At 37.5% G+C, this 25953-nt stretch overlaps 1 protein-coding gene and 1 non-coding gene across 3 annotated transcripts in view; both read right to left on the bottom strand.

Moving 5' to 3' along the window:
• The window catches only part of LOC120071653 (protein MICRORCHIDIA 6-like), a 36739-nt gene extending 16071 nt beyond the window's left edge, over positions 1 to 20668 (bottom strand). Inside the window, exons 1-9 of one of the 2 annotated variants that reach the window (XM_039024023.1) lie at positions 20150 to 20668; positions 19448 to 19874; positions 19179 to 19253; positions 18969 to 19003; positions 17598 to 17676; positions 17357 to 17446; positions 17197 to 17272; positions 16846 to 16930; positions 12298 to 12426 (exon numbers count right to left, since the gene is read on the bottom strand). In XM_039024023.1, the coding sequence (XP_038879951.1) occupies positions 12298 to 12426; positions 16846 to 16930; positions 17197 to 17272; positions 17357 to 17446; positions 17598 to 17676; positions 18969 to 19003; positions 19179 to 19253; positions 19448 to 19811 (933 nt within the window). In that variant the 5' untranslated portion in view covers positions 19812 to 19874; positions 20150 to 20668. The remainder of the gene's footprint in view (positions 1 to 12297; positions 12427 to 16845; positions 16931 to 17196; positions 17273 to 17356; positions 17447 to 17597; positions 17677 to 18968; positions 19004 to 19178; positions 19254 to 19447; positions 19875 to 20149) is intronic. The other variant, XM_039024022.1, reaches the window with a different exon arrangement.
• On the bottom strand, positions 12678 to 12820 carry LOC120072399. The gene has a single exon (XR_005480459.1). It is a non-coding gene; the product is annotated as a small nucleolar RNA snoR2/U65 (small nucleolar RNA).
• Positions 20669 to 25953: the final 5285 nt, after the last annotated feature.

The following is a 25953-nucleotide window of genomic DNA, read 5'->3' as shown; positions in this document are numbered from 1 at the left end:
TCTCCATTTTTGTACTTGTTTAGCATCTTACTTCATTGCAGCACTTAGTGGGATTTCTTGGGTATTAATACTTAGTCAGATGTTGGTTAGGGATATGAAGCATGTAGAAACCACCGAAGGTGTGCTGGTGCCGTGAGTGTGTTGAGAAAACCTTATTGCTTACTTGAAGTCTGTGCAACGCCTGTCTTAGGTTACGCATTGCTTGTCTATGAGTGAAGTCAACAACAACCAACTGCCGGAGAGGGTAAGTGGTTGGACGCATTAAGCAGGTTTGCTTGTTCACTAGGGGATAGTAAACAACTTGCGTCAACCAGTTCATGCAATTGTTTATATTATGTATGCTCATTTGCCATTAGTGAGTACCGGAGAGGTAGTCTAAGGACAGGATCTAGGCTGGGAAGGTCAGGTCAGAATCTAAGCTTCGGGAAGATCAGATTAAGAACACATAATACAAGAGATAGGAGCTTAAGAATAAGCACTGTTTGCTATATACACCATCACATCATCCTAGAGATAGGATCGATTGTGTGCGGTCATCCAACGTTGTATGCATTTTGCATTCATCGCATAAAAAAAGAATAGAGACTTAGAAATTAAGCTCTATTGACACCTTTTGCATTCAACACATGGTGTCCCTAGACTTAGGAGCACCGCATTTCCATTGGGAAAATGATTTGTCTGCATGAGTGTAGCATAGCGCATTGGCGTTTGCGTTGACTAGGGTTTCCCTCGCAGTCACTCTTAAGGTTAATTGAAAAACATCTCCACATTTTATCTATTTTCCCATACATTTATTTTCATGTCAAGGTTGTCGTGTCCTCTACCTTTCATGCATATCCTCATTGCGTTGTCATCTAGATAGGAGTAGGATTAACTTAGCAGCATCCCCTCCATTCTTTTTATTCAACCGCCGCATGCACATCACCGCATACATATAGGCTACAAGTCCCTGTGTTCGACCTCGGATTATACCGAAAACTTGCTCCATGTTATACTTGCGTGAACACAAGAAAAACTTGTGGCAGGATGCATGGTTCATCGCATAACATTATTAACGCATTATTCATTCCAATGCATGACCTCACACGCATGATATCAAGTATTCTTAGAAACATGCATCGCATAACCGCAATTCCACAAAGGACAATATTAAGAGTATGTACAGAACCAAAGATTTAAAACATTGCACAATTTCCACAATCAGACCAATAAGTCCATCACCCACTCTCAATCATCTCCAAACCCCGCCGCTATACACACACTCGTTTCCGACAAATATAAATAAAAAATGAATTACAACATGATATCATATATACATATAAATATAGATTAATCAATGATAAAATTACAGCTTAATTGACCGAGAGGACAATCCACCACATACTTCATTATAGTAATTCAGAAAATACTTTATATATACAACAAAGAATCAAGAAAAAAAAATCATTAATACACATATACGACTATAAAAAAAAAGTTGACTGATCAGAGTATAATTATAGGATGTGATGAGCGCATCGACTAAGGGACGGATTTTGTCAACCTAGATGGAAGATGGCTTGGGCTGGGTCTTCCTGATCCCGAGATACATGTATTGTTTCTCTTTCAAGGTACACCATCTCTTCGTACTATTCTTTTATGCATTAATTTAAAAGATTGGTTTTCTTGTTCAAAAAAAAAAAAAAAAAAGATGATTTTTGTTGATGGAGATTCAGAGGTGTTATTTAAAGATGGTTTTGATACCTTGTTTCAAGAATGGTGAAAACGTTCAAGCAAAATAGTCACCGCATAACTCTTGCCTGACATTTTTGCTTGGATTGAAAAATGTGGTTTGCAATTTAAACATCTAATTCCACCTCGTTCTGCCTTCTGTAAAGGCTTACATAAGGTTGGGGTTGCCGTACGTACGTATCTGACAGCAATGAACTATTATTAGTGGATCTAGTGTTATGCGAACTCTTACTGATTTTGCCCTAAAGAAGTTGTCGTTTTCTTTCCTGAGTAGTTGCAGGCTGGATTACAGTGATCAATGTTTTTGAAGTTCAGTTAGCTCTCGTGTTTTGTTGCTGCGATTTGCCACGTCCTCGCCCCCCACCCTCTCTCGCATCTCTCATTGGGACCTCTATTCCACCTCTGCCTTCCCCGTCTTGCTCATTGTTCACCCTCTTGTAGGCTAGGGCTTTAAAGTTCTCGTGTCCCTAGATTTTGGTTTTCCTGTTCGGGAGTTGGTTGTTGTTACGGTTTTACTAGTGTTGTTAGACATTTTGATGTCTTCTCCTCTTATACAAGATACTTATTTTCAGTTATTAGTCTCTTTTCATTTTATCAATGAAAAATTATGTTTCCTTTCAAAAGGAAAATAAAAAAAAAAAGGAAACATGTTGTAGGTAAGATCTTTGAAGAGGCCACGAAACGAGATTAATGAATAAAAAAAAAAAAAAAAAAAAAAAAAGAAGGGAAAAAAAAACACCTCTTTTTAGAAACCTAGGTTTTGGGTTTACTTTCTATTTGATCCCTAGGTTTCAAATTACACTCTTTGAGTCCTTTAAGAGTTCTAAGATTGATTTAAATTTAGACCCTAAGCATTCAAAATGCACTGATTTTACTCTTTGAAATTTGCAATTTTGTTTCAATTCGGGGTCCCAATTTCAAGGTTTCCACTTTTAACCATCAAATTTTCACGTAATACTCCACTTTTTCAATAGCTAGTGTTAAGTATCAATTAAATTGTTGATAATTTAACAAGAATTTTAAAACAACTATAAACTAATTAATTTCATTATTTTCTCACTATTAAAATTAATTTAAATAGATTTCACTTCAAAACTTATTTTTTTGCGAAAAAGGGTTGGTTTTGCCCTAGGGGCTATTCATGAATTCTTTTATGGACTAGGGCTTTTTGTTCTGTCTATTATTTGAGCAGGTCTTTCTAGTATTTTCTGCATTTACTTGAAATAATAAAGAACTAAATCGTAGTTTTTCTCCAGCCTAGGGTTTTTCACCGTAAACTATTCGTATGTGTTCTTTTCTTCTTTCTTCTTTTATTATTATCATCCGTATCAGAGCAAGGTAACCAAAACCCTAGCCACCATTGATGAGTCTCCTTGAGACCAAATTTTGAGGATAGCTAACACGATTAAGGAAGCAGGTCCAACGCAGTACCTCGAGAGTTTGGCCTTTACCTCGCCTTCTTCAACAAATGAGTTGCCGCGGAACGACAACCCATCCATCGACGGTACAGAATCGGGTCGCGGCCCAGCCAAGGAGAATCGGCGTCCAGATCTGAACAACGCCCAACCACACTTTAGTCGGTGGATCCGTTGTAATCTCCCAGGTGCAGGAGACGTTCAGCGAGATAGATCAGATCACAACCAACCTTCCGGCACACCAGATCGGTCGACAGATGTCCAAACTGTGCGAGACTCACTGCGGAATCCATCTAAGGCCTCACTGACGTCAAACCCGCGGAAGCCTAGGGCGGTTCTCGAGTCGTGCTGAGCTTTTTGCACGACTAGCACGGCTTCGTCGGTGGGGATTTCTCTGCACCAGGCAACCTCCGGCGATAGATCGGCGGCCCTCTCTGACATGTTAGTGACGCCGGTCGGTCGCGTTTCAACGAACCTCGCAGTGTGTGAATGGCGGTGTGTTATCATGACGAAAAGAGTCAGATGGCTTATTTTTCCTTCGAACAACCAACTCACGCAGAGATTTTGGGTTCAGTTCTTGGTACAACTCGGCAAAGTGTCAATCGGGAGTCATCCAATTTACGTATGACCCTTGAGATAGACCCCGGCTAAACTCTCCATTCATACTACTGCAAATTTTTTATATCTGGTATTCAATGGACACTCTGCAGGAACTTTTTATTATCTGGAGAAAGCCTTAGTTAATGGCGAAAATTATTTCTCCTAGTCGCATCCATTAGAATGGCCTTATAAGAAGTGAAGGCACAAAAATTTGATATCTACTGGGGAGATAACCCCAAACCTGAACCCGGTAGCCCCTACGAACCTATCTGGAGAGGACACAATAAGATCATTATGCTACGGATACAGATTTCTGGTTGACCGGTATTATTTGGAACCTCACTGGCATTCGGACTGTACATTATACGACCAACTGCAAAGACATATTATAAGGATTGTAGTCAACAGGTTGGTATTCGACAGAAGCAGATATGACATCCCGCCCTTTATACACTTAAGGCAAACAACGTCATGATGTTATAATCGAAGGGGCTATGGACGTAACGTCATACTTCAACAAATTATCCTTGTTATTGGCAAGAAATGGACTTATGCTGTGAGATTATCTGGAAATGTACACATGATGGGACGCAGTATTCCAAAATTGAGGAAGTGATCGAGTGTATGACTTTCTGGTTGGGTTAAATCCGAAGTTTGACGGTGTTCGCAACAGGATCTTGGGCCAACGTCCTACAACCGTCACTGATGGAGATGTGCTCTGAAATACGCCTCAAAGAAGACAAGTCTTAGGGCCATTATGTATTTCCAGTAGTTACATCTACTGAGGTGTTTCTTTTTGCCACCAAGTCCTCCGGATCTGACAGTGACAAGAAACCTCCACCTGTCTATGAGCATTGCAAAAAACATGGCACACGAAAGACCAGTTGTTTGAAGCTACATGGAAAACCTCCAAATTACAAACAACGTCAGTCACAAGACAAGACTAAGTCTTGGACAGGCTCTGGGTCAGCGACTCACAATGACAAGACCTCGACTTCGCTTCAAGTTGACGGTCAGAGTAACTTAAGTGTTGTTAGAGTCAATGCAATTGCACACTCAGGTACGACTCAGTCCTTTGGTTTTTATTAAGCATTAATGGAAAACGACCCTGGATTGTGGACTCTGGGAGCAACAGGATCACCTGACCGGATCTTCTGATCATTTTATATCATATTCACCCGATGGCCGGAAATGAAAAAAATAGATCGCAGATGGTCCTTTGCCCCTATCGCAGGGAAAGGAAATCTTTCTCCATTTGAGGGTCTAATATTGTGTGATGTGTTGCATGTTCCTAAAATTTCGTATAACTTACTATCTGTCAGTAAAATTACAAGCGCTGATGTCATATTGTTTTCTCACCCGACATTGTTTTGTTCAGGATTGAGTCGAGGATGACCATTGGCACTGTCCGGCACGATAGGGGCTCTAATTTCCTGACTAATGAAACTTCCTTTAGGATGGTTTATAGGACTAGTTTTATTTCTTTAAATTTCTCTATTGTTGAGACCGATTTATGTTATGGGATTACGTCTGGGACATCCCATTTTCAATATATGAAGTACCTTTTCTGTATTTATTTCATATATTAATATATCATCCTTACAGTGCGATGTGTGTATCCGGCTAAACAAAGTCGTGTTTCTTTTCCAATCTCTCAACCTTACAAACCATCCAAACAGTTCAGTCTTATCCCCCAGTGATGTTTGGGGTCCCTCAGAACCACTACTCTACAGGCAAACGGTGGTTTGTCACCTTTATTGACGATCACATCAGACTAACCTGGGTCTTTCTTTGACCGATAAGTTTGAGGTGTCCTCTGTTTCTCAAGACATTCTATGCGACCGTTGAAACCCAGATCAACCACAAAAATTGTCATTTTACAGAGTGTACAACGGGCGTGATTCATTAATAAACTCGTTTAGGACTTCCTGGTCTCTAAAGGAATTATCCATCAAAGCTCGTGTGCTATACTCCCCAGCAAAACGGAAGTAGCCAAAGGGAAAATAGGCATCTAGTAGAGGTCGTCGTTTCCCTATATGATATCTACCTCTCTTCCTTCCTATCTGTGGGCGATGCTATCCTCACTGCAGCCCACCTTATTCAAAAGTCACATGTCTTCCCGTGTTTAACCTTTCATATCCCTTGACTATTTCAAAGAATCGTACCCCAACACCCGATTTAATTCCAGACGTACCTCTACGGGTGTTTGGATGTGTTGTCTTTTGTCCATACCACGGTCCCAATCGTACGAAATTCACTCCTCAGTGCCCAGAAGATGTGTCGTTGTGTGGGTAACCTCTCCTCAACGTGAGTGGGTACAAGTGTTATCATCCCTCGTCTCGGAAGTACTTTGTGTCTATGGATGTCACCTTTCTCGAGGATCAACCTTTCTTTCCCATTAGTCCTCTTCAGGGGGAGAGTCCTAGTGAAGAGGCTAACTAGTCCACGTATTCCATTCCCCTAGAGATGTCGGCTAAACCTGAACATCCTAGCCCTGTTCTCCCTAGTCCTGTTCTTCCCACTAATCAAGTCCCTTAGATAACTTACTACAGGAAGAATCTCAGGAAGGAAACAGTGTCGCCTGTCGCTTCTCCGGCTCCAATTCACGAGTCTGACTCGGTCTCAATTCCAGGTATGAATATCCCTGTTTGTGATACAGATGATTGTGTTAAGACTAATAATTGTAGAGTGGACAGAGATATAGAGATTGGTGAAAATAGAGGAAATTGAGAAGGATGGAGAAACTGATAGAAAAGACAACACTGAGGAAATAACTTTAGCAAACGAGAACAGTGGAAGGGAAGGTGATTGTGTGGGAAGTCCTAAAGAAAGATCCATAGATCAGACGGCTAGCTACAGTAAGAAACTTGGAGAAGAGGAAAACCGTGATGCGTCTCTCGATCTTCCAATTGCCTTGAGAAAAGGGACTAGGTCATGTACAAAGTTCCCTATGCATAGTTACATGACACATAGTAACCTATCTCCTGAGTTCAAGGCTCTTACTACCAGTCTAGATACGGTAATGGTTCCAAGTAATATACAAGTTGCCATGGAAACTCCTGAGTGGAAGGCTGCAGTTATGGAAGAAATGAGAGCTCTAGAGAAAAATGAGACATGGGAAGAGGTTGCTCTTCCTGAGGGGCACAAGACGGTTGGATGTAAATGGGTTTTTATTGTCAAGTACAAATCCGATGGCTCGATTGACAGATACAAGGCAAGACTGGTAGCCAAAGGCTTTACCCAGACCTTTGGTATTGATTACTCTAAGACATTCTCTCCTGTGGCCAAACTCAATACGATCTGGTTGCTGTTATCTATTGCTGTTAATAAAGATTAGCCTTTGCACCAATTGGATGCGAAGAATGTGTTTCTTAATGGAGAACTCGAAAAAGAAGTCTATATGAGCCCTCCACCCGGCTTCGAAAACCAATTTAATCGGGTTTGTAGATTGAGAAAGTCACTGTATGGGTTGAAACAGTCTCCAAGAGCCTATTTTGATAGATTCACCACATTTGTTAAAGCACAGAGGTATGATCAGGGGCACTCAGACCACACGTTGTTTACAAAAAAAAGTCTGGTACAGGAAAGATCTCAGTACTTATTGTGTATGTAGATGACATTGTTCTGACCGGTGATGAAACTGATGAAATTATGAGACTTAAAACAAAGATGGTTGAAGAATTTGAAATTAAAGATCTGGGAAAATTGCAATACTTTCTTGGGATGGAGGTGGCTCGGTAGAAAGAGGGTATCTCTGTCTCACAACGAAAGTATACTCTAGATCTCCTCAAAGAAACAGGAATGACTGGGTGTAAACCTGTAGACACCCCTGCGGAGTATAATGCCAAACTAAGTAATGTTAATAATGGAGCCCCTGTTAGTAAAGAGAGATAGCAGCGATTAGTCGGGAAGTTGATATATTTATCTCACACGAGACCTGATATATCATATGTCGTGAGTGTTGTTAGTCAGTTCATGCAAGCTCCTTATGAGGAACATATGACAGCCGTCGAACGCATTCTACAGTATCTAAAGGGCACTCCTGATAAAGGTCTTCTATCAGGAAGTTTAGTAAACGTGGTATAGAAACATATACTGATTCGGACTGGGCTGGGTCTACTGTTGATAGAAAGTCTATGTCTGGGTATTGCACTTTTGTCGGGGGCAATCTAATCACTTGGAGAAGTAAAAAACAGGGAGTGGTTGCCAGAAGTAGTGCAGAAGCCGAGTACAAGGCCATGAGTTTGAGGATATGTGAAGAAATCTGGTTGAAGAAAGTATTGACAAATCTTCGACAAGACAGTGAGCTTCCAATGAAATTGTTCTGTGACAATAAAGCAGCGACAAGTATTGCCAACAATCCGGTCCAACACGATAGGACCAAAAACGTCGAGATTGACAGACATTTCATTAAAGAAAGACTGGACAATGGGAGCATATGTATTCCCTACATCCCTTCTAATCAACAGATTGCAGATGTCCTTACAAAGGGGTTGTTAAGACATAGTTTTGATTACTGTATCAGCAAGTTGGGTCTGATTGATATTTACGCCCTAACTTGAGAGGAGTGTCGAAAAAGGGTTGGTTTGCCCTAGGGGCTTATTTGTAATTCTCTTATGGTCCTAGGGCTTTCTGTCTGCCTATTTATTTGAGCAGTCTTTCTGTATTTCTGTATTACTTGAATAATAAAAACTAGATCGTGGTTTTTTCTCCCGGGCCTAGGGTTTTCCATGTAAATTATTGTGTGTTCTTTTCTTCTTCTTCTTTTATTTTCATCAATTTTAAACTACTTAATAGCATTGACGCTAAAATAGTGGAGTAAAAGATTAAGGGGAAACATCAAAAATGGAGAAATTTAATAAGTCCAAGTAGGACAGTTGACTTTTCTAGTCCAATAATTGGCATAAAAAAAGGAGGTAACTTGGTCACCTTGAAGCTTGGAACTCAAGAGCTAAATGTTGCGATTGAAGCATCAGAAGAACCATATGAGGAGGTGAAAGAGGAAAATTTGGTATCTGGATATTATTTGCATCAGTGATTTGATGAGACCATGCAAATGGAAATTTCCTTAATAAATGCTTAAGAGATACCAAAAATGTTAATTACTTCCTATTTTTCTTTTTCTTTTGGAAATGAAAATAAGACGTTTCATTGATTTCATTAAATTAATGAAATGAGTTTAATGCTCAAAATACAGGATAGGAAACATAACAAAAGACTAAATGAATATTCCGTTTGGTTATGAAATATTCCATGCTCAAAATTATTTGCATCAATTTCAATTGTGAAATGTTCATTTGTTAAAAGTTGATTGCCTAAATATTTCACTTCCAATTTTGTTATGTTAGAATCCTGCCTTCTGTGTTTTAGATATATATATATAGGTAAAGTCGTGAGCAATAAAAAATGCAAGCATGGTTGGAGGAGGAAATTTTTGGCTGATCTTTTTAATATAACTCTCTTGTACCTTGAGTATTAGTCTCTTTTTATTTTATTATAATAAAGACGCTCATTTCTGTTTAAAAAAAAAAAAAACTAATAAATTATCTACTCCATCCGACTAATTCCAGGTACGAGGCCCAATCAATCCATATTAATGACAATATTGAACTAATTTATCATATCGAAATAATATATTAAGTCTAATTCGATTTTTGAATGAATGAAAACAATTTAAAAGTTCTAATTAATCTTGATAACTAAGAACTAAAAACATAGATATATATTTATATGCATCTACCCCGCTAAAATGGAAGACAAAATAAGATTGTTACTTCAAGGGTCAGGTGTCAAACCTCTCATCTTGAATTAACAAACTCCAATAAAAAACAGCATTACGTGGAGGTTAATGAAAATACAGCTTTTTTTTGGAGAGGTCAGTTTGATAGGTCTCTTTGGTTTACAGCTCTGAGAGGTATCTTTCTCAATGAACATCCACCTACCTTTGAATTATTTATTATTATTATTGTTGTTGTTATTATTATTATTATTATTTTAAGAAACCGCTTTTTTTTATAAGAACAACTACTTTCATTGAGAAAAAAAATGAAAGAATACATGGGCATACAAAACACCAAGCCCACAAAAAAGGGGACTCCCTCTGCAAAAAAGGACTCCAACTATACAAAATCATGTCCAAGGGATAAATACAAAAAGCCTTCGAAATCAAAGCCCAATAAGGAACATGAAAACGAACAAGAGACCAAACTTCTACACTCTTCCTCTCAATCTCTCTAAACACCCTGCTATTCCTCTTGCCCCACAACACCCACAAGATGGCACAAGCATTAGCGCACTAGAGAAAACGACCACTCTCCCCAAATGGCGGATTGAGGAGGAACTCCTTGATCATATCTCTAACATCTCCGTGACGAACACACATCATGCCAAACGTCTGAAAAAAAGCATCCCAGACAAAGTTCACCAACTCACAATGTCAAAGTATATGGTCTAAGACTTCGTTCGCCTTCCAACAAAGAATACAGCAGAAAGGCCCAACTGACGACATCTTCCTCGCAAGCCTATCCAACATCCTAACACAGCCATGAAGAACCTGACAAGCGAAGAATCTCACCTTTCTAAGAACCTTTATCTTCCACACCGACGAAAAGACCGACTCACCCAAAGGAGAAAGGTTAACCAAGCACTGGAAGAAAGACTTGCACAAGAACCCGTCCGAAGGATTAGGGCTCCAAACTCTCACATCTCTCCTCCCAAGATGGGTGACTCAAAAGGAGAAAGAAGAGCCACCACATCCATCGTTTTCCTATCGAAAGAGCACAAGGAACCCAAAGGAAAACGTACAAGAGCTCCCTATCCACACAAGAAAATCTAACACAATGATTTTTAAAAGACGACAAATGATAGAACCTTCTCCTTGATCTCCTTATCATTTATCGTTTTTAGTCCGCACTCCCTATTATCCAAGATCAAAGGACCAATGTAGTTCTTGTTCCTCCTACCACTAGCCACCCTATGAAAAAACAATGTTACAATCCCCTTCCTTAGCCATTTCACTTTTAGCCTTTTGACCCCAACTGATACTCTTTTTTCTAATCAAATAAGCAAACTCCCTTTTCTAAAGCTTCCCTCTCCCCCTTTCAAACAGAATAAAAGGGACCCCTTCACTCCTTTTAATCAATCTCTTTGATTCTTTTGAAGACCTCTTGCTTTCTGATCTTTAAAAAAACCTTTCTGTTCCAAGATCTAAGAACCCTTCCATAGCTCTCAGCTTCCACATAAAACGATAGCCAGCCCAATTTCCTGATGAAGACCTCTTGGCATTGAAAGAAGTGTGCTCAAGCCACATATTCTCAAAAGGAAAGGATTTGAACCCAACTTCAATTTCCCAAAGCTAAAACAATAGGCTAATGACCTAAACTGACTCTTGACCCCTCGTCTGCCTAGGGCTGCCAAACCTCTCGATCCATCTTCTGAAGGTAAAAACCTATGAATCTTAGTAGCCACAATTCGACCCAGTAAGCTTTCCATCTAACAAGGGAAGTTCAAACAAGTTATAGTCTTCAATAAAACGGTTGGAAACCCTCATAGCACTAGTAATCTTGCCACCGAAAGCCTTCTTCCCAAGAGAGCGAATAACATTAATATCACCAGCCATACACCATCTAGAACCACAGTGACCAAAGAGCTCCCCTAGTTCCCCCCACAAGTCTTTCCTCTCTCATGACCTCAAAGGGTCATCAACTCTCGAAACCCAAAAATCTTCACCTTCGGCATCATAAAAAGAAATACTAAGGGAAAAGCTGCCTCTAACCACTTCCCGAGTGATACAAGCGCTAGTTTTCCACAACATTCAAGATTGCGAACATGTGTTTTATGCAAATATAGTATAGAGTCCCTCTCTCCCCTCTTCTATTGTAAGATAAGCAGCAACAGAATTTGGGAATTTTTTTTTTTTTTTGGAAATCTATTTGGACTAAGATTGTACAAACACAACCTCGTTGCTCAGAAGATTGGCTAGCGGATTCCCCAAATGGAGGCTCAATGTAAGGCTAAGATATTATGATCAAATGAAGTAAAGGCTATTTTGCGGTTTTTTCCCTATGGACCATGTTTCACGGAGGATCAAATACTAATAAAAATAAATAAATAAATAAGAAAAGCCTTACTATTTTATATAACCAAACTGGTCTTTTATGCCATGGAAGTTATGGAACCAAGGAAAATTTTAGGAATTCTTATTTGAACAACTTTACAACCAATGAGTTCTTTGGTAAAGCAACCAATGTGTTCTTTGAAAAAACACAAAGGACATAATTCATCTGTTATGCGGACATAATATGAGTAGGAAAGCAAGAATCTTGCATATGTATGCTGTAAAGAAAATCTATGGACGGGAGTTTGGATCAAATAAAATTCTAGATTTTTCAACAAAAAGGGAAAGAATGGGGATAAAACTAAGTTCCGTTCCTTTCCAAGGCTAATTTTGGTCGGGCAGCAACTAGAACACAATTAATGTAGTCCATGGTCAAAACAAGCTTAAAATCCCAATCTACATGAGGGGAACAAAAGGAGGTTGAACATAGCTTACTTGCTTAAGAAGTTCAGACTCCGATGAGTATGGAGACCACTGTAGAAGTATGGAAAGGTTAGACATAAATCGTTCCCTCCCATGCAATATTTCCATTTTGCCACTTGATGTGTTATATTTATAATCTACCTGCAGTACAAACACGAAACATCAATTCTCCATTACATTAAAAAAGTGATAAACCAACAAAACCACAACCAGATTTGAAGTTGAAGGAAGTGCATAGGGCGAGAAATGTCCACACATAGTAAAATAATTCTGAGAAAGTATCTCAAAAAAGAAGAAAAGAAAAAAACCAATATGCACAAACTAGACACTAATAACAAGTTTAAATCAAATAGCAAGACCACGTAGGGTAACATTTTTGAAAAGAGAAGAAAAAATGTAATCACACAAAGCGGATTTGTAAATCTAGAGAAGAAAGATGAACAAATTCCTATCAAGATGTGAAAAAACTTGTTTTTGGTTCAATCATAGCATCGCCAGTCACCACCCTTGAGCTATCATGTAGTGGCATCAAACTGAAAAAATGAATAAGATAGCAGAATGTAATTGAAATATACAACCAGCTTGAGAATAAGGTAATTTTCCATTTAGCTTGGGTTCTCCAAGTTCGTTCCTTGAAACAGAACATAGTTGCAATATCCAAACAAGGAACGTCTCAGCTTGGGTTCTCCAAGTTGGTTCCTTGAAACAGAATGGCGAAGACAATGGCCTACGGTAAATGGCATCTTTTTATCTTTTAATTTTATCAATACCATTTCCTTTTAAAATTAGTTTCTTTGCTGAACTTTTATACTTCATATTTACCATGATTGAGTCTTTGGAAAATAAAAAATAATAATTTATCCTAGAAATAACACGGTATCACAGCTAAACTCTAGTCATCAAAAATCCTAACGAGCCACCAATTATCACCATCTCAGTCTTGCATCCCATCTTCATGTTGTGGGTCGCAAGTCATTCACAACCATGGGTTTCAAGTTGTGGGGAACATTCATTCTTCTTCCAACACTGCAAATCTTCACAATGGACCCTTTTGGAGATATGTGAACGTTGACCATGTGTCCTCCAACATCTTCCTACAGAGTTCGATCGTGGTATGTTTAGCTTGTGTTCACGCCCTTTCATGGTAAATGTTACCTATTGTCACAGGCAATATCCACAGCCTTGACTCATGCTGCCACCATTCCTCTCAAACCAAATACCCCACGAAATAGCAAAGGAACTCACATGCCACAACACTGCCATTAAAGAGAGGATGCAGAAGCACCCTCTCCAACAGGGATCACTCACCTCTATTACAAGCCCACTAACACCAAATGACATCCACCAACAATCCAAAAGAAAATTCGCAAACAACAACAACCACAACAAATGATTCAGATCCTCCTATGAAGAATGTACCATTATGGTAGCAAGATGACAGAAGAACATCTTGATAGACCCCCGATCAAGAAAGTATACGTCCAAAAGAAGAATAAACAAGATAAAGGGCAGAATGGACAAAATGATGTAATGCAAAACGAATAGGGGATTTTGTGGGGACCAGGGATCTTTCAGTTATTAGGATTATTCTTTCCTTTTGTCATTTTCCATTCCATTATCATTCTGTTATTAAGTTGAGGAGGCCTCGGCTTCCTTGGCTATTAAGCCTAAATTGTGGATATATAATCCAAGTACTATCACTTTGGTATCAGAGCCAACAGTCACTAGAGAATGGTGAAAAAGATGGAAGCTCGAATTTCTGCAATCGAGGAATAGCTGACCTTGTTACAGGTAGGGATGGAGGCTCCGATGGATCAATGGTTTACTGAGATGCAACAGGTAACGGTCAATGTTATGACAACACATTTCGAAACATCGGGCGAAACGATGGAGTAAAAGATGTTACTCATGCTCGGGACTCTGCAAGGAAGGGGGAAGACACCAGCTTGTCTGAGCAGACGGTGACGGACAAAGAAAAACACCCAGAGGGTGAAGGAAGCAATAAGAAAGAGAGCTCGTCTAGCAGAGAAAAGAAAGAGGTACCCTTGTTCGATATGCATCTACAGAAGCTTGAAATTCCGATTTTCAAAGGGAAGGTGGGAGATGACCCGTTTGGGTGGTTCCATCGAGTGGAGCGCTACTTTGTCGTCAACCACTTGTTGGAGAAGGACAAGATTGAAGCTGCGTTTTTGTGCTTAGGAGGTGAAGCGCTGGAGTGGCATCAGTGGGAAGAAGAGTGGACACTGATGATTCTCCCCATAGTATCACATCTTTGGACATGATTCAAGGTATTGATTCTCCCCAGGCCATACAAAAACCTTTAACCTTTTTTTTTTTTAACCTTCCATAAAGAAAAAGGTTGAAGCCTTCGAAGCAAGTCGTTGAAGCAAAGAGCAAGAATAAAAGGTGAGAATGGGAATAGCAAGAGAACCCCTTCTTGAAAATAGGAATGGCAAGAGAACCCAAGGGTTAGGGGACCACATCCTAACATCCCTCCTACCTAACAAAATATTTGTCTCAAAGGATAAAAAGAAAAACGGCCATATTAATTGCCTCCCTATTAGATAAAAGGCAAGGAGAGCCCAAAGAGATTGAAGAAGAACGATTGAAAGAGACACCACCAAGGTCACATAATCTACCCTCTTCTTTGAAAGAAAGTAAAAATGAGGAAATAATGCACACCAACACTTGTCTCCCACCTGACGGTCCTCCCAAAATTAAATACTATGGTCAACTCAAGAAAGAAACTGATCAATTGAGAAAAAGAGGGAAGAGCCTAAAAGATAGCTTTCCACATGGTTTAAATGAAGCCCCTTGACTCTCCACTTGAAGTCCACTCAAAAGTATGAGGATCATACCTACTCTCAACCACTCTATACCACAACGTGTAAATCTCAATTTAGAGACCGCCACAACCATTTGGCCAAAAGAGCCTCATTGTGTGATCTCAAACTCCCATTACCCAGACCTCCAAAGTCAATCGACTTCAAAACCACCTCAAACTTAACTAAATGAGAACCTCATCCTTCGTCAACCCCTTCCCACAAAAAATTCCTCGTCAACCTCTCAAGATTCTCAAGGACTGAGTCAAAGATCCTCAACAACCAATCCAAAACATTTCTCTTCACCCCCTTCAAATGATACTTACTACTTCATACAATTCAAGGTCACAGTAGTACAACCTATAGAACAAATCCTATTCAAGTAGGGCCATAATGATTCTTACTACTTCAGTCTGTTCTACCATTGTATGATTCCCAATCAAATTCAGGTCCTCGAAACAATGTCAAAAACTATTTCAGTTCAATTCTTGAACCATTTCTTTCATCTTATGGTATTGTTCACACAGGTTCAAGTGACTGCAAACACACCACAACAAAATGGGATTGTCGAAAGAAAAAATAAACACCTTCTTAAAATAGCTTGTCATTTTTTTTGTCAATCATGATCCTAAACGATTCTGGGGGAAGAACTATTCTCACTTCAACCTTTCTTAAACTAAATGCCTAGTTGGATTCTCAATTTTGAATCTCATATGTTTTTCTCAAAATTCAACCCAACTCCAAATTTTTTTCCTCAAATTTACCTCCTAAAGTATTTGGTTGTTTTTCCTTTGTTTGATCCAACTCAATCATTCTCCTCACTCATTTAAATTTGATCCATCATTCATGAAGTGCATTTTCCTAGGTTATTCAACACACCAAAGTGGCACAAATGAAATGCATTCTCCCATCAACAAAAAAAAAATGTACACATCTAAGGATGTTATCTTCTTTGAAAATCAATAGGTGAATATGAAGGAATTTGAGGCACAAGAAGTTGAGGCTATTTGTGTCACAACTTTAATCCTCATTATGACCCAGGTCTAAACTCCTCTACTAAATGAGCTACCTATTTCTATTTCAACCATTAAATTGGCGACATTCTCACTAAAGTGTTACCAAGGACAACTTTTGATGAATTCAACTCCAAGTTGGCTTACATTTTATACACGCCCACAAGAGTGTAGAATTGCATATAGTATACATGTGTTCTTTATCTTTTAGTTATTTTTCATTTTCATTTCCTTTTACAATTAGATTTCTTAATTAAATCTTCTTTGTTGTTGTATATTTAACCATTGTTGGTCCGTAGGAATAAGAAATAAATCTATCCTCCCCCACCCCAAAGAAAAACAACACTTGCATCCATTGCCCTTTCTCTCATCTTGTTTCCAAGCTCTTTCTTATACATTAACAATTCATGGATCTTACTAACCCCAGCAAAAATTCCCTATATTAGATTTTATGGGGTCACTCCAACAGAAACAAAGCTAAGTTCTTATGATTTATCCCAACACTAGCTTCTTTATGATGCTAGGATCTCATACCCTCAAAAGGATATCGGTTTCCATTGTTCATCTTTTTCCTTGACCATGCAAAACATCACATTTTGCAATAGTAACACAACAGTTAAGCGGACTTAAATTTTGCTTCAGCACATACCCAAACATAATGGCAAAACATTAACAAGAAAAAGATCTAAGCTAATTATAACTATTTAATGAGAAAGTGGAATTACCATAGGCACTACAATTCTGTTGTAGCCGGAACGGGACAAAAACGTATAGGACAGAAGACCAATACTCTGTGTTGATACCCTGGACCTGGAACATAGAAAGCGAACCTCAGGGAAGAAGGGAAAAAAATGTTTGACCACTGTTTCTAGACGGAGGTGGAATGGAAAATATCTTGCATGTGCACCATATAGAGCCAAAATAGTCTAGTGTTAATCCCATTTTATCAAATAAGTTTCACAAAGGAAAAAATAGGTAACTTGTTCACAATCATTTGTCAAATCAATAAGGCAGGCATTCAAAACTAAGATATTCATATGTATAAGTTGTAGACTATGTCAAATTTTGAGCCAGACCTATTATTCACGTGCCGACTGAAGACAATAACATCTGCACCAAGTCTCATAGTGCTGGTCTTGAAACCATTTCCATCTGGAAAGCTACAAGTGAACCGATAAATGCAATAGGGACGGAGCTTAAAATGTAACATTACAAAATGATAACAAATTTCCATACATTGTCCAATGGCTGATTTTGACGATTTATCTGAAAATCCAAAGCTCATACACATCCTCATCGCTTTAGGATCCATTCCACCTCCATCGTCTAGAGAAAAGTGGTCAAATTTTGAAAGCATAATTATAAGACAGCTTAATCTACATGTATAGCAAGGTTGAGTAGATTAAATGATACGGGTAACCTAATAGAAAATATAAAATTGATATCAAAAGGCATTGGGACAAATAAAAGACAGCACCTTGAATTATCAAAGCAGGACTTCCATCTCTTGGATTCAAGATTTTATCCACATTGACAAAGGTAGCTCCGTTGGGGATCTATCCATTACAAAAAAAGAAAAGTACTACAAAATCAGACAGAATAACACATTACACACTAAGAAGCACAGATACAGATACGGATACGATACGATACGACGATACGTTAATTTCTACAAAATTGAGATACGGATACGTTGAAGATACGTATTATATATATATATATATATATATATATAATGTCTAATTAATTCTATATATATATAAGTTACATTATAATAGATTCAAGAAGAGAGTGAAAACTTGGAAAAAAATTCAGTAACGTCGACTGATTGTTGAGTGACTAGAGTAGACGGTAGGAAAGAAGTAGAAGATGAAGATTGAATAATGAAGTTGAGGATGAAGGAGGTGTGAATCATATTTAAATATGTGAGAGAGAAGGGAAGAATGAAGATTTAATTACGGTTCGGGTTTTTTTAAAAAATTGTTATGTTTTATCATTTTAATTTATTTTGTTTTGGATTGCTCAATTTAAGTGGACTTTTATGTTTGGTAAGTAATTTTAAAATTGTTGAAATCACTTTTGTTCATTTTTCAAAATCACCGCAAAACATGTTTAATTCTTCAAAACTAATTTTGATGATATGAAAATTGCATTTAAAAGTGTAAAATTGAAAATTAAATGAATTTTGAGTAATTAAAATTGTGTTTTCGAGTGATTTAAAAAATGAAAAAAGTGATTTTTGATGATTTTAAAATCACTCCTAAACATGCACTAAAATAAAATGGGTTGTAGGTTGGGCTTTTTAAATGGTTGGGTTTAAATTTGAAACAAAAAATTGGCCCACATATCTGGAAGCAGATACGCGTATTTGAAAATTAAAAATAAAAATAAAAAAATCAGATACTCCAAATCACATATCAGACACGTATCTGTCACATATCTGGACGTATCCGTATCTGATACCAATTCTCTGCACAATTAGAAGTATCTATGCTTCCTAGATTACGCACCAATACCTCAACTTACAAAGACTTGAAACTGAAAGTACTTCATTTGATTTTACAATTCTTAAGTGATCATCATCATGCACTTGGAATATAGAGAAAATATGTCTAATCAAAGTTTTATTTCAGAAAGGTGGGGTTAGAGGGAGGAGAAGAGCATCCGGAAAGATGGTTAACCTAGAGAAACAAGGTTTTTTTTTTTTAATGGAAACAAGCCTCTTCATTGATATAATAAAATGAGACAAATAGAGAAACAAGGAATACCCACAGTAAAAACCTCATCTCATAAATTTTAATCAAAATTAAACGACTATTCTGCTAAAATAAATAGATGAGAAAATCACCTCATCAACAGCGTTATCTAGCAGCTCTGCAACAGCTGGAAACAGAACGAAGAAAGAATATTATGGCTTTTTATTTATAAGAAACAAATGAATAGAAAGGACAATTGATGTAAAGAAACAATTGGGAGATTGTTTGCCTTGAACATTCAAATAAAAGACATGAAAATATAAACAAAGATGCGTGCGCGCGCACACACTTGAGTTCAATACCTCCAAAGGCCCATTTGTGTGAAGTAGCATTTGAATGAAGGAACATAGGGTGGACATGAAGATGACCTTTGGAACCTGCCATCAGGAGAAAAAAACATCAGAAACAGAGCTCCGGAATCCAATAGCTCTTCACAAAGCCATCTATATCAAAAGTTCAATCCTGCATTACTTTGATAGGACAACAATTTTTCTGACCATAATAAAACCGTGAAATATCACATGTTAATTAAAACAATGGCAAATCTGAAATGGGTAAAATGGCATAATACTTTGAACGGTGACATTAGAAGCAACTTCATCATTATAGTTGCCAGCTTTCCAGAATTGTCGACAAACTGGTGCAGGACACAAGGGAGATGGGGATGTAAGGCCAGAATCATCAGCTGGAGATGGCACCTGATCCAATATACTAGAGCTACTCTGACCAGCACTCCAAACATTCGGGCTCCTATTTTCATCAAATCCTTGACTAACAAATTCAGTATTTGGTTTTTCAAGTTTGATGATATTCTTCTTTGTGTGCTCTTTTGGTAGAACCACAGCCCCATCAACTCCTGGCTCCAACTTCACGGCTTTCAAGTTTGATCCTTCTTCATCATCACTTGACAAGTCCACAATATCAGCGGATATCATCCTGAGCAAGACACAGAAGGGTTGTTCTCTTCAAGTCAAAAGTAATACCACAAATGTGATATCCTATTAAAAATTGACATCATATTAGTTCGCAGTTGTGCATTAGAGGACTCAAATAAGAAAAAAAGCACTAGGATATAAAGAACTTCTCCACAAGTAAATTAACCAAAAGCTTGAAACCTGACAACCTAAATATGAAAATAAAGGGATTCTACAGTTGTATTTCATATTTTCATATGTTTAGTAGAAGTTTCTTGTTCAAGTTTATTTCTTTCGTTTCTTGTTAAGAATGGCCACAATTCCAAAGGAAAGAAGAAATTTGAAAGTAAATGAAGTACCTCTTGGGACGACACAAGGGTTATGACGACCACGGACAATCGGTTCAACCTCTTTCTTATGGGTCACTGAAGGTAAACTGAAGCAATGTGGGATTCACTTTTTATTTTCACCAAAAGTGAACTAAATAACGGTGGGCGGGGTTAAAGAAAAGAAAATTGGTATACTGGTGGAGATTGCAATATTTTTTTTTATCAGATGTGCAAGCCTAGGTCATGATGGAGATTGCAATATTCTTTTATCAGATGTGCAAGTCCGGGTTTTCAGTAATTAGAACAAAATCACGAAAAGAAAAGGCACCATGTTCTGTTGATCAAATCTTAGTCACTTCAAGTGGTGGTGGGCCATTCGAAGGCGTCGGCCATGAGCTTGACGGAAGTGTCGTCGGAGAGGTGGGCGGAGGTGGAAGAAATGAAGAGGAGAAAGAGGAATTTGGAAGCCACTGGGAATGGGAGAGAAGGAAAGGGATGGGGGGTTTAGAGAGAGGGAGAAATGAAGTAGACCAAGCAAACTACATTTTTTTTTTAGTGAAATTTATGAAATCGTGGATGAAGTCTACGATTTAAGGTGTAGCCACATGTCAGGCATGCGCTGTTTATACGCCCACATAGAGGCACGCAATAATTGTAGATTGAAAACACGATTTTGCTACCTATTTTTATCAATATTTTTCACTTAACCCAAGTTTTCCATATGTTTTGATAATAAATTTATAAATCATACAACTAATCATAGTCACCCATTAAATATTAGGTTGATTATAAACTAGTACAATTAATTTACGAATATGTTTTATGTAAAAAAAAATTGTAAAATTATTATTTTACAATATCATATAATTTATAACATAGTATATTTTACATAATTTAACAAAGATGAATTGAGTTTATAACATATAGTGATGAAACACAATGTTTATTAAATTATCATTTTTACTATAATTATACATTTTAAAATTTCAAATATAAAATTCAGAAACACTAAAAACACAATTTAATCCAGTTAAAAACTTCATGAAAATTAAGTGTCAATTTTATCATGTAACAATTTAAGCATATTGAGTCCTTGTGCGATTTATTCATCTATATATGTAAGAAATCTAATTAAATTCTAACAATATTTTTCATGATAGATCGTTATAAATTTCAAAGTTCAAGGACTCAATTATTACATGTCCAGATTTAAGGACTAAATTATTACAAATTAAAATTATATGGAGTAAATCGTTGTGAATTAAAGTTTGGGGACTAAATTGTTTCTTTAATGAAAGCTTAAAGAACAAATGTACTTTTTAATCTACGATTTACCAAATCCTTTATACACTAGCCGAGATGAGTGGACTATAACCAATGTTGGGTTCCAAACATGAGATGAGTATAAACAATGTTGGACTCCATATATGGCTTCAATTGCATTAGCATCCAAACAAGGTTGAGAGAGAATTGAATAATTCATAGACATAAAGAACCAAAAAGACAAGTTGGCAACAAAATAATTCTTTCAATATCTAAAGAAAAATAGATACATATGCATAGTTTAAAATTTATTTATACTTTGAATAAACTATTGGCCTCAAAATACACTTACATACTCTTTTAGTCCTAAAAATAAGAAAAGCTATAATATAGCATTAACTTTCAAACATGGATAACTTTCTACTTTTTTACTACAAAATCAAGAAAAGCTGTAATATTCTAATTCAACTAGAAAGTCAAGTAGAGTTTGTACCTATCTTTTAGTTTTTATAAAGAAAATATCATTCATTGATATGATGAAATGGAATGCAAAAGAAGTTCCTATTGAATAGTAATTATATATTTATAATTAAAATTAAATTAAATTAAAAATAACCCACCTCCATTTGATAACGAGAATATAGATAAAATTGTAATTAAGCAAGAGACAATTTACTCCAAGTAAGTGCAAAAAGAGAAGTGGATAAAGTAGTTTATGCCTCAACTTTTATCGGTGAGAGGATATGGGCATTGCATTCCAACCAAAGATTCCAACAGAAGCTAGTATGTAAATAAGCTTAAGGATCCTTTTGTTCTTTTTGGAAGGATGACCCAATAGAAGCAGAGAGATAAGAGTAAAGATGTCACCACGTCTTGAAAAATCCTACCCAACATATCTTGCATAAAAAAAATTAGAGCCCTAAGGCATATACAAAGCTACTAGAAAGGTGAACTTGGGATTTTCATTGTTTAAATGCATAGGGCAGCAGCTCAGAGACATATATTGTTAGAGTATATCAGCATGCAGCGAAAGTAACAATGATCAATAAGCACTCTAATTCATTAATTTTGGCAGTAACTAAAGTATGCTCATCAATCACAAGAGGGTTTGAAGTCATACCTTTGTAAAACTTTTTGAAATCTTGATTCTTAGTTGTAGTCTTCTCTGAAACTTGCTATGAACCACCTCAAGATCTTCTCCACTATTCTCTAGAATGAGTTGTGGGACTCAAAACCAGCTTGAATGAAAGGATACTTGGAGGAGAACTCACTGTTACAACCCAATTGAAGAACAACTTCTTCAACCCGAATTTTTCAGCAAAAACTCCTTAGATGCATGCCTCAATTCCACTCCAATCTTCTTTATTTATTGCAGGTCTTTCATGCAAATAAAATGGTTGCATGAGATGCAGCTCATGTTTGGAGTTATTGAAGCTAAAATAAGTGGGTTTGGTGTGAGCTAGTTGAAGGTTTAATGGAAAAAACCATATTTCCATTTTGTGTTGTTTTTCCAATTTTTCAATTCTTACCCAATTATTTCAAAAATCAATTTGATTTTAAAAATTGAGAATATTATTGATTTTGTAAAATTAATTTCATAATTAATTTTCTAATAAAATTAATAAATAATTATTTAAATAATTCAATTAATTCTAATTAATTTAATATCAAACATTAAATTAATTTTACACAAATCCACCTTCATATATTTAAATCATATTCAAATATAAATTACCTATTCCATTTAATTCTAATTTGAATGTTTCAAATTAACTTATCATGCTACTCTAAAGCTAATCCATTTACGAGCTAGTAGGGGACCTCGCGGACCTACAGATCATGGGCTCCAATGATCCGAGATTAATTGGCTAAACTCATTACACCGAATTAACCCTCATTCGTTAACTAATGGGTCACTCCACTAAAGCCTATAGTTGAACTCCCCTCACTGTAGATATATTATGTCCACTCGATATAACCATGATCAGTAAGTCGATCCTTCACAGGTCGTTCGTACTCATAGTTGGGTCAAGATCACCGTTTTACCCCTGTGGATACATCTCGTTCCTTAAGTTCTCACTAACCCTCTAATAAAAAATTTGATTCATAATACTTATGAATAAAGTCCTTTCTCTATCACGAGAAGGCAGGGCCCCGATTGTTCAAGACCTGGAATCAGTATTTAAAAGTAAAGGAAATCGGACACAAGGATTTCCATGAGCAGCGGAATGATCTTTTCAAATTTCAATCGTATATGAACTTTACAATTATTGTTGGGGTTAATGTCTAATGACGGACAGAAATGTACATTATTATAAGCCTTTTATTTAGAATTATGAGGGTTGTTAAGTAGAATATGCGTTGATTATACTAAGGATTCATGAGAAGACGAGCTTGCGTCGATCGACATTAAGAATCTCGGCTAACCCATTTTTATGCGTTATTATGTGTTCAACTGTTTATTTTTGTAGCAAACGAAGGAATTGATCGCATATGCGGAAGCCAGGCTATCGCGAAGATGATCGCATGCGTCAGTCATATTGGTATTGCGGCTATCGAGCGAATGCAGTCATCGCAGGGAAATTGCGGCTACAGAATAACCATAATAGAAGGGCGATCACAAGGTTAGTGGAATGCAGCATAAACGCATACACTGGATCATAAAAAAGATGATGTTGACATTTCACCTACCACGCCGCGAGTAGAAAATATTCAGAAAAGGACCATCGCGCCGCGAATGTTAGATTTAGAGCAGGTCTATAAATGTTGTCGACGATCAAGCCCTATAAATAGAAGCCTTAGAGCACAACTTCAAATCATCCGGGGTTTTCTGCCTGAAGGCGTCTAGGTTTCTGCCTTAGGGCAGATCCTTATGATCCAGACCAAAGCGTGAGAAGATAGTCTTGAGAGTTTTTCATCCCCTCAACCATTCCGAGTGACGACCAGAGCCTTCACCGGAGTTAGATCTCGAGAGAGTCTGCTCCACCGCCCATCCACGGCACCACCGACAGCCTTGACGCACATCTGATGGAAGCAAGATATTGCTTCCATCTGGCCCTCCATTTCTCTTTTATCCTTGTATTGTATTACATTGTGGCTTAAGAGATTAATACATTTTGTGATCAATGCATTTCTATATTTTCCTTTGATTCCATCTCCATCTTCATTTACTTAGCATCCTTTACTTTCATTGCATCACTAAGTAAGACTGCTAGAGTGTCGCATACTTAATCATATGGCATAGACATATGAAGCATGTAACAAACCACCGAGAGGTGTGCGTTGCGCGAATGTTGTGAGAAAATCCTATTTGCTTAGTGTGAAGCTGTAGCAACGCTTGTCTATAAGCGAACACAATGCTTGTCTATGAGTAGAATCAGCAGCAACCAACTGCTCGGGAGGGTAAGTAGTTGATCACATTAAACAATGTAAGCAAGTGTTCACTAAATATAGGAATAATCTTACGTCAACCATGTTTTATGTGATTACCTTGTCTTATGAGTGCATCATTCATCATTTAGGCATACTTAGGAATAAGCTCCGTTTGAGTGATAACCAAAATGGTCTGTAGTATATGGATATAAGAGGGAAACCTTATCCTAGTAACATTATGGATGCAGCCCACTTTGTGGAATGGTCACAAGTGTTGTGACTTGTCACAGATGGTCTGATCCTGATCATTCGTGTAGGGGACATGCAAGCGAGGGCGTCCTATACAAAGAGTTTGTATAAGACCTGACCACGAAGTGTTAACATCTCGTTATATAACACCGTTCATGACAGAGACTTCACTTCACTAGGATGACCATAGGTAACTGATAACTTATAGAAATACAAGTTATTTATATCGTTTTATTTAGATTATGTGGCAAAAAGAAGGAAAAGTTGCATCAATCGTATAGAAATTGGCTTAGAAATGCAAAAATTGTAAAGTGTCGTAAGCACACCCGCTAACCCCATTACGATGGCAAAATGAATGTCCAAATCTTTGTTTTGAAGGAAACAGATCACCGCATGCGACAACTGCTCGAGGAAAAAAATGAACAATGCATTCACACTGCATGCGGCGGGCAATCGATCAAGAACGAAAAAGAACAATGCAATTGCAGCGCATGCGACGATTGATCATAGACGCAAACGATCAACGCATTTGCACCACACACGACAATTGATAAAAAGATCAAAGCAATTACACTGATGCAGCGATCGATCGTAGATGTAAAGAATAATGCATTCGCAAGGACTTCTGAAATTGTACAAATTTTCTGTTGTACAATTCTGACAAATTAAATGTGGAGCAGAGTGGACGTTTCCACTAAGCCATGCCAGGAAAAATAAGCTTTTCAGAGTGAGAACACTGATACAGAAGGTGCCAAGGTCTATAAATAGCTACATCAAATTCAAAGAGAGGAGGCTGGTCTGAAGAGACAACTTAGAGAAAATCCAGGGAGAAAGACGAGACAAACCGAAAGGTAAGTCTCTGGAGCAAGCAATTATTTCCATTCCCGAAGAAGAAGCTCTGTGCAAAGATCACTTCTACCTGGAAAACAAGTCTGAGAGGGAAGCTTTCC

This window comes from Benincasa hispida, chromosome 2 (genome assembly GCF_009727055.1).
Source record: "Benincasa hispida cultivar B227 chromosome 2, ASM972705v1, whole genome shotgun sequence".
Classification (NCBI taxonomy): domain Eukaryota; kingdom Viridiplantae; phylum Streptophyta; class Magnoliopsida; order Cucurbitales; family Cucurbitaceae; genus Benincasa; species Benincasa hispida.
The sequence above is the reverse complement of the archived record's forward strand: the minus strand, read 5'-3'. Positions and strand labels throughout refer to the sequence as shown.